This window comes from Chenopodium quinoa, unplaced genomic scaffold (assembly GCF_001683475.1).
Source record: "Chenopodium quinoa cultivar QQ74 unplaced genomic scaffold, ASM168347v1, whole genome shotgun sequence".
NCBI lineage: Eukaryota > Viridiplantae > Streptophyta > Magnoliopsida > Caryophyllales > Amaranthaceae > Chenopodium > Chenopodium quinoa.
In genome coordinates this window covers 1,344,423-1,353,312 of record NW_018744878.1, presented here as the reverse complement: position 1 = coordinate 1,353,312, position 8,890 = coordinate 1,344,423, and the positions used below count along the sequence as shown (strand labels likewise).

Sequence of the window (8,890 nt, the reverse complement as noted above, 5' to 3'; positions counted from 1 at the left end):
AAAAGAACACATTGGTTGTTTTGATGTATTTACATTTCCGCCAATTTTAATAGAGCGCAAAATTTCAACTTTTGAATTTCAAATTTCAAAAACGAAACTAAAAATAAATCAAATTATTATTTTTTTTTAAATTATCAAACAGACCACCTATCTTTAATATGAGGTCTGTTTTTATTTAGCAAAGAGACCCCATTTCTTTAGTGACGGGTCTCACCTATACTTTAAACAAACCCCATTACTGCAGAACAGGTCTCTTTGCCTATTTAATTGTACTTTAAATAATCAACATGACAGACCCCATTTCCTAAATAACGGGTATGCTCTTTCTATAAAACAGACCACCCCATTTGGACGGATCTCTTTTTCAAACAGACCTCTGAGATAGAGACCCGTCCTAGGGTGATCTGTAAGATATATTTTGACGGGTTTGTTTGCTTATTTTTGTAGTAGTGCAAGATTTCATTTTTTACAAAAAAAAAAAACATCTTCATTATTGGAGCAACGTTATACTTGTACTATGATACATGCATGAATGTCAAGATCAATTTCTAGTAAATTTTTTATATTTCCTATTAATTATAGAATAATAACATGTAATTTTAAGTAGTTTATAAAGAATTTTATGGAATATGTGTATAAAGTTCGGCATGCATCAATATCAAAGATTACCATTTCTCATCTAACCCTTGTTAGTTGTTACATATATAGTACAATTAGACTTCATTATTAGTCTTCTCATCTAACATCAATATCAAAGATTACCATTTCTCTGTTTCGTTACCCTGTATAGCAATATAAGGAACCAAAACAAAAATGACGCAAATGTGATTTAATCGCCCGCGGGTCCTGAGTACCATTGCTATTTGCTACTTTATACTAAATTACTAACAATATACTATTTAAAACATGTGAAAAGAAAAAGAATGAAGAAAAGTATAACATTGAAATAATAGTTTGCAATAACATATCATCAACAAATTTGTAGAAACACTCTCTTCAAGTCAAACCATCCGAGAATTTGTTAATCTTGTGGAATTTTTTCTTTTTTTTTTTTTGGTACTCCTACGAGGAGTTCCCACAGCCTTTGGTAAGTGGACAAATCTCCCGGCAGGAGTTTGAATGGGTACCTCGATGTGCAGCATTCCTCCTAGTTGGGATTTTTTCCATACCCAAGGCTCGAACCCAAGACCTTGGTTAAGGACCTCTTACATTGTAACATTGATACATATCCATTTTATATTTTTATAGGCAATTCGATTAACAAATTTCAAATTAAGATTTTAACGGCTTTAATTATAGTGTTATGATCTTCAAATTAAAAAGAATTGAAGTCAACTATAAGGAAATGTTCATTGGTACGTATAATTTGATCAAAGCATAATTACTGAAAACGAAGATCAACAATTCAACAAATTTGCACAAAAATATATACTCATAAAGTCATAAATAAGAACTCCTTAAATTCTAATTAAACAAAATTATACCTACCCTAAATAATTTTTTTTTTAAAAAGAAAAAAAAAAAGATTAGGGCAAAAAATGGAAACCTGGGATAGTGAACGGTATTGACAAGGTAAGATTTTTAACAAAGCTTGTGAAGCTTGAGCTGGATCACCAATAAGAAAAGGCGGTCGCAAAGTAGCCTTATTAATAGGAGGGTCTCCACGGCAGGCTGCGAGCTTAGCGTGAACATCATCAATTTGGTCGTAGTGCGGGCGAGGTTGGCTAGCAATGAATCAATCACACGTTTGCAACCACCAACAGGGTCTAGAGCACGGACGTTCGCGGTGTAGGTTATAGCAGTGATAGCGTCGTTATGGTACGTGGGATCGACGTATTGGAAAGTTTGGATGAGACGTTGACGAATATAAAGGACAGAGTCTTTATTGGATAGGATTGATATATCATACATGGCCAAAATGATTGTCCAATTTAATAGGTAAAGAAAACACTACTCGTAGAGTTGCAGTAGATATAATGTAAAAGAAATTATTACTCAAAGCCGTCCATTGATTTACCCTGACCCGACTCGACCCACCCAATAACTAGGTCTACTCTGTAGATTGAATTTTTCATTTTAATTTTTACTCAAAGGCCGCCCATTGATTTGTTAGGATTGTGAGACCCTAATTATGTCAATTGTAAGCAACAATAATGAGGAAATAAACGCAAGAAACAATAGAGTGACAAATATATATTCTATGAACAAAACATTATGAGAATTTGGAGAAAAACCATAAAACCATTCTAGGACTTTCATTGATGTGTACATATGAATATATGATGTGACACGATGATCACGTACAAGGTATTTTGATCTGAATGTCACATTATTTGATCCCTCAAAAGTGATCCCTCAAAAGTTTCAACCCGTCTTGTGTGTGGCTAGCCACACCGTGTGACCACTTATAAAAGAACAAAGTAATCCCTGTAATATTGACTGAGTAACCCCTATATCACTAGCCGAGTAACTCTATAATACTAACGAAGTAACCCTTTTCACACTGACGAAGTAACTCCCTTAACACTGATCAAGTAACCCCTGTCACACGGTTTGGCCAACTACATATAAGACTTTGTGCAAAAGCTTTAATTATTTTAACCTTATCACCCAAGGCAACCGACCCTAACCACCTTCTCATGTTTACCCTAAACACTCATAATTATCTCAAATTTTCTCCTTTCTAACCTACAATTTTTCGCAAATATCGATCATATACATAATTTTTATTTCCTTATTACAATTAATCATACAGTGTATAACACTGCATACTTGCCTACTTGGATAACCATGGAAAGGATTATTCTGATGACATTCGGGAGCGAAGTTGGGTCGTCATCGTTGGCCTTCTACACCGGAGACGACTCAGACGATGAAATATGGGTCGACTCCTTTAGGTTGAGGTTGAGGCTGGGTTGATCTGATCATAATGAATTTAAAAAACAATTAATAGTGTTGATAAAATAGAACATTAGAAATTTTTTTCTATACAATGTCTAATATAAAATAAATAACAAATTTAGCAAATTTATTCCAAAATTTTACCATATTCTTACATAAATTAGTATTTCAAATAAATCAGAAAAAAACAATGTTAGCACATTTTGGGGCTAAAATAACTATGAATAAAAAAGCAATTGATATTACTACGAGAATATGGCAATGCAAAAGTTAGTAGAGATTTTTCAAAAATAAAAGAGGATTAATATTAATATAATTTTGGACTATCTAAGTTAACTTTAATACAAAAGATTAAAATTATACTTACATTCAGGTAATTCACTAATTTGATGTTGTAAAGCTTGATAGATTAAACCTTAATTTTGGTTTTCTTCCAAAAATAAGGCTTATTTGGGAATTGGTGTACATTGTGGAGTACCTTACAAAGTGAAAATAATGAAATCTATGAAATAAAATTGACAAGGAATAAGAAAATGGGATTTACGACGTGTTTTAAAGAATAGGAACTATAAGAATAAGAATGATATCGGAGAATGGTCAAAATAGGGGACGTTTAGTATTGGAATAGAGAAAGGGGAAAATGTAAGTGATTTAAGTCAGAGTGGCTGAGACATAGAATTTGTCAATTTTGATGTACTAGTATATATATTGTACGAGATAAAAACAATCATGGGACTTGAATCAGATTGGATTGGTCTTTTAACATGACATCAAATATTAATGTGAAAAAAAAATCATGGTTATTTCCACTTTCATTCACCTATTATTTAGGTACTATTATTTTTCTGTCAATAAATGGTCCTCTCTTATGAGGGAAATTATTGCACTTTACACCCAAATTAAAAGTTTGTTGACTTTCGTTGACTTGGACCATTTTAGAGAAGTTTGAGAAGGGATTTAAAAAAATATAAAACCAATAATGACCCTCAAGCCTCAACCTACAATTAAAGGCTCATTTGGCATTGTTGTGGTTTTTTGGTTTTTTGTTTTTCAAATTCATATGATACATGTCATAAAATGAATAAAAAATTATTCAAACTTATTAAAAACATGATAATTTTGAAAACTGACAACAGAAAAGTAGAAACACTTTTTTCTTGTTAATTTCCTGTTTTTGGTTTTTTGTTTTCAAAAATACAAAAAATGAAAACCAAAAACATTGCCAAACAAGCCATAAGTTTTTTATTGTTCAATGTTAGGAATGTAGGAAAATATATTATTGTGATATATATCCACAGATCATATGATATTTTCCTAAAATTCAATTATTGATTAATTGAATTGTATTATTGTCTAATAAATCATACAAATCTTTTTGATTTGGATAAAATAACTATATACATTTAATTTGGTTAAATATGTAGATTATATTGTAGATAAGTATCAAACACTTTAGGACATAATCATGCACTTTAGGACATTTAAAACTGGTTATTTCTTGCCTTCTATTTGAGATATGGAGATATCCTTAGCATTTTGTCATTAATCAGTGTAGATATTATACTAGAATATTAAAATAAAAGTGTTAGAGTGACGTACTCAGCCCAAGATGCATGGACTATCATGTAAGCTAATTATCCACCCAAACTCCTGAGGCAAAAGGCCCAACCGCCCAATAAAGGCAAAGTGAAGTCCAAGTAGCATTGCATGTACTGTCTCCGGTCCAAATTACTCGCAACTTTGGTATATTTTACATCTCACAAATAATACCTCAAAATTGCGAGTAATTTGGACCGGAGGTTGTATAATGTATTGCCAATCCTTAGTGAGCCTCATTATTTTCATTTTATTATTCTCTTCAATAATAATTAATTTGATATACAACCTCCATTAATTATTATATAATGAGTACAATTTTTAAATGTTTTATATCTTATAAATAATACCCAAACATTACGCATAATAAATAACCCAAGGTAGAATATATTTCTTAATAATTATATTTGTATATATATGATTATTATGCGAGTCTTATGGTCCGTTCTTTTGTGTAGCTTTATTGGACTTTATTTTTGCTAAGCTAACTGCAAGTACTAACATCTTATTGACATGTAACTTTCTTTCACACTATTCATATATTAACTTTTTCAATAAATTTTTTTTATTAACATAATAACAATATTTTTATCATAAAATATGTTGTTAGATAAGTGTTGATATAAAATTTCATAAAACAACTTTATTTAAAAATTTTCATTTATATTTTTTTACTTCAAACTAGTGCATCCATGCATGCAAAGTTTGATTTTATCAATAGTTTTGGGACACAATGAGTTATAATTTAATTAATCCACTACAATATCAACATGACTAATTTCTTACCATCTGAAACTAGGGCATGAAAAACGAATAAAAGTACTAAGTCATTGTGCTATAACTAACACTACATAATTATAAAAGCTATCTGGAGAATCAACAATCAAATTCATTCTTCAAGTCAGGACATCAGATGAATCTTCGTCTACTTCTTGGCTGGGGTCGGATTTGGATTTGGTCATCTATCCACTCCATTGTAAGATCCTGGCTCAAGTCCGATGTCAATTTGGTTATGCACACTATCATAAGAAATTTGGCAACTGTAACGTGGTTAAAATGTGAAGTGTAACTATACTAGAGGTGTTTTTGTTTCTTAAACAATATCTAAATGATTGAAGTGTTGTTAGTGTACGCACAAAAATCACATAATATTAACTAATGTACTAGCCAATATGATTGACAACATAAAGGTAGACCTGGCAAATGGGTCATTCGGGTCGGGTATGGGTCGGGTCATTTCGGGTCGGGTATGGGTCGGGTCAAAAGATTATCGGGTCAAATTCGGGTCGGGTTGGGTCATTTCGAGTTTCAGGTTGATTTCGGGTCGACTGATAATCGGGTCGGGTCGGGTATCAGGTCAACACTTCGGGTCGAGTTCGAGTCAGTTCAGTTTGGGTCGGGTCAATTTTTGGGTCGGGTCAGGTCAATTTTTGGGTCCAATTTCTGGGTCAACTTCGGGTCGGGTCAACTTCTAGTCGAGTCATATTCGGGTGATTCATTGGGTTAAATTCAACTCTGTATATATATTTATTTATTTATTTATTTTTGACGAAAAACTCACTATATTTATTAAGGTTATTTTTTCATGGATTATAGTAATTGTTTGACTTTTATTAACCCTTTTTTTTTATTTTTTTTTTGTGTGTGTGTGTTTTTAGAACTTTAGACTGAGAATCACTTTCAAAATCTCCTGAAACTAAGAGGGATGCTTTAACTAATTGAGTTATACCTCACTCTCTTATTGATCTTAGTTTTAATGTGTACTCTTATTATCATTGTCATTGTTGTAATAATTTTTTTGAATTATTCTTATACTCCCTCCGTCCCAAATTACTCTTAACGATTTGACATTTTGCACTATTCACACATCTCACTTTGACCATCTTTTTTAGCTATTATAGGAAAGTCAGTGTAGTAATGTAAGATGTTGTTGTGTCTATTTTAATCGTATAGTTTCCTAATATAAACTTTTTATAACTTATATAATTATTTTCTAAAAGAAGTTAAAGGTCGGGTCATTTTTGGGTCGGGTCAACTTCGGGTCTCGGGTCAACTTCGGGTCGGGTCGTTTTGGGTCCCGGGTCAACTTTGGGTCGGGTCATCTCGGGTCGGGTCGTTTCGGGTTGGGTAATTTCGGGTTTCGGGTCAAGGTCGGGTCAGTTCCACTTCGGGTCGGGTATGGGTCAGGTTAATTCGGGTTTTGGGTCAATTTCGGGTCACTAGTTTCGGGTCGATTTTGGATCATGGGTCGGATCGTTCGGGTCGGTTCATCGGGTCTGGATCAAGATTGCCAGGTCTACATAAAGGTAATCCTATTAATATTATGAAAAAACTCCATTATAAAGAATGATCGGAATCATCTTATTAAGAATGTATGTGCACAAAAATACTTATTATAAGAATTATTTAGACTTTTAATTAAAGAAAATTATATAAGCCTTATAAATTCAATAAAAAAAAATAAAATAAAGCGGAAATAGAAACCTGGAATTAAGATCAACCGGCTATGGCAAGGGTAAGAAGTCTATTAACATTTGTGAAGCTTGAGCTTGATCACCAACACGATAAGATGGCGGCGGATCAACCATAGCTTGAGCTTGTCCAATTTCAATTTGGTCATCCCCTCCACCATAAGGAATATGGTCACTGCAACATGATTAAAATGTGAATAATAACTATATTAGATATGTTTTTTTTTTTTTTTTTTTTCCTTTTTTAATAATTTTTTTGGTTAAATTAATTCTGAATTATCAAATTGGAGGAACAATTTTTAAAATTCCACAAATTACTTAAATCGTTACAAGTAATTAACAATTCAATAGCTAGAACCACATTACGTATTAGAATAAATACTAATATCCAATTTATATTTTAAGATCTTTTTAAAAAGGTTAGTTTAAGATGTTGAATTTATAATAATAGAGATGTGAGAGGGGATAAAAATAACGTAAACTAACGGGTATTCAATTAATTGAATATAATTAATTTATTTTCATTGTGTCAAAAATTAATTTATTTTTATTTATGAATGTATCTTTATTAAAAAAAATAATTAATTAAATAGATTTTTTTTTTTTTGAAGAATAGAAACTACATAACAAGCTATATAGTGCATAACTAAGCTAAAAATAAGGAACATGATCCCATGATCATCAATCTATCTTGCGGTCATGCCTCATATTACCCATGCCACTACTCTTATTTACGACTCCACTAACAAGTTGGAGCAAATATTCAACATAATAGCCAAATTAATTTTTTTTTTCTTAAAAAAATAAATAAAAAAAAAAGACAAAGAAGTTCACTTTAAAGAATGTCCATAAACATCTAAGACCTAATTTGCACATAAACACTCAAAGAACTCTTTAGACTATACTACTTCAAGTAAATTACTCCGTACTTCATTAAACAAGCCTTATAAATTAATAAAAAGAACAAAATAAAATCAAAGGAAATAATACAAACCTTAAAAAATCAAGAACAATTGGCTCTAGCAAGTCGAATGAAGATGATGAATCTTCGTCTAACCCTAGCGAAGCTTGAATATGATCATCACCAACAAGAGACGGTGTCGGATTAACCGGATTAATGGGGGTTCCATATTTAAGAAATTTAATGTACGAGAGCAAGTAGTGAACCTCGCGAAGTTGGTTGTGGTAGAAGGCGATATTTCTGCGCAAAGTAAGAATTGTAGGCATGCAACCACCAACGGGGTCTCGAAGACGAGCTTCAGCATTGAAGGCTATAACTTTGATAGCGATGTCATGTTGCGTAGAATGTATGTCTTTTAAAATATCTGTGATGTAATCATAACTAAAAACTTTGAGAATGTTGGTTGCTTCTTGCTCCTTTTCGGCGGGGAAATATGGCGCTAAAAGGCAGTTTGCGTCGCATATAAGTCCTTGGATTTGGCATACGGCGCAACCGCGTCTTTGTGCGACGCTTTTGGGTGTGTTCATCATGAATTTTGTGGTGGATGAAAGGGAGGAGATTGAGGGAGAATTTTTCGGTGAGAATGTAGGTTTGATTAATATTGGAATCTCAAGTAGAGGGGTTTTTAAGGTTTATTTATTTTTATTTTTTTGGGTTTTTTTTTTTTTTGGGATAAATATGGACAGTAGTTTTATGTCCGACTTTTTGGAATTTATATAAAATCTTTTTTGACAATTAAATATTATCTTAATGATTCTATAAAAAAATATTTTAATAAATAAAAAGCGTACTCCATCCGTATTTTATTGCTTACTGTGGGTATGTTCACATTTCAGTTCAGTTCAATTTAGGCCTATATATCTCCATGACTCCATGTGCGGAGTTTTTGAATAAATAAAGTAAAAAAATTATAAAATATGAAGGATGTGAAGTTAATGAAAAATAAATTTGTTGGTTGGGA

The 8,890-nt window shown here is 32.0% G+C and overlaps 1 protein-coding gene across 1 annotated transcript; it reads right to left on the bottom strand.

The window, feature by feature from the left end:
* Window positions 1-7,001: 7,001 nt before the first annotated feature.
* Window positions 7,002-8,456, bottom strand: LOC110705819 (LOB domain-containing protein 9-like). The gene is made up of 2 exons (XM_021883751.1): window positions 7,963-8,456; window positions 7,002-7,143 (listed from the first exon to the last, which is right to left on the bottom strand). Exons 1-2 carry the CDS (start codon window positions 8,454-8,456, stop codon window positions 7,002-7,004), a joined length of 636 nt encoding a protein of 211 aa, XP_021739443.1.
* Window positions 8,457-8,890: the final 434 nt, after the last annotated feature.

What these genes read in the sequence shown, in the direction of transcription:
- LOC110705819 (XM_021883751.1), bottom strand. Translation starts at nt 8,456, where the DNA reads ATGAACACACCCAAAAGCGTCGCACAAAGACGCGGTTGCGCCGTATGC. An exon ending in ATTGTTCTTGATTTTTTAAG is followed by an intron (nt 7,144 to 7,962) that starts GTTTGTATTATT and finishes ATCATGTTGCAG; the next exon opens with TGACCATATTCCTTATGGTG.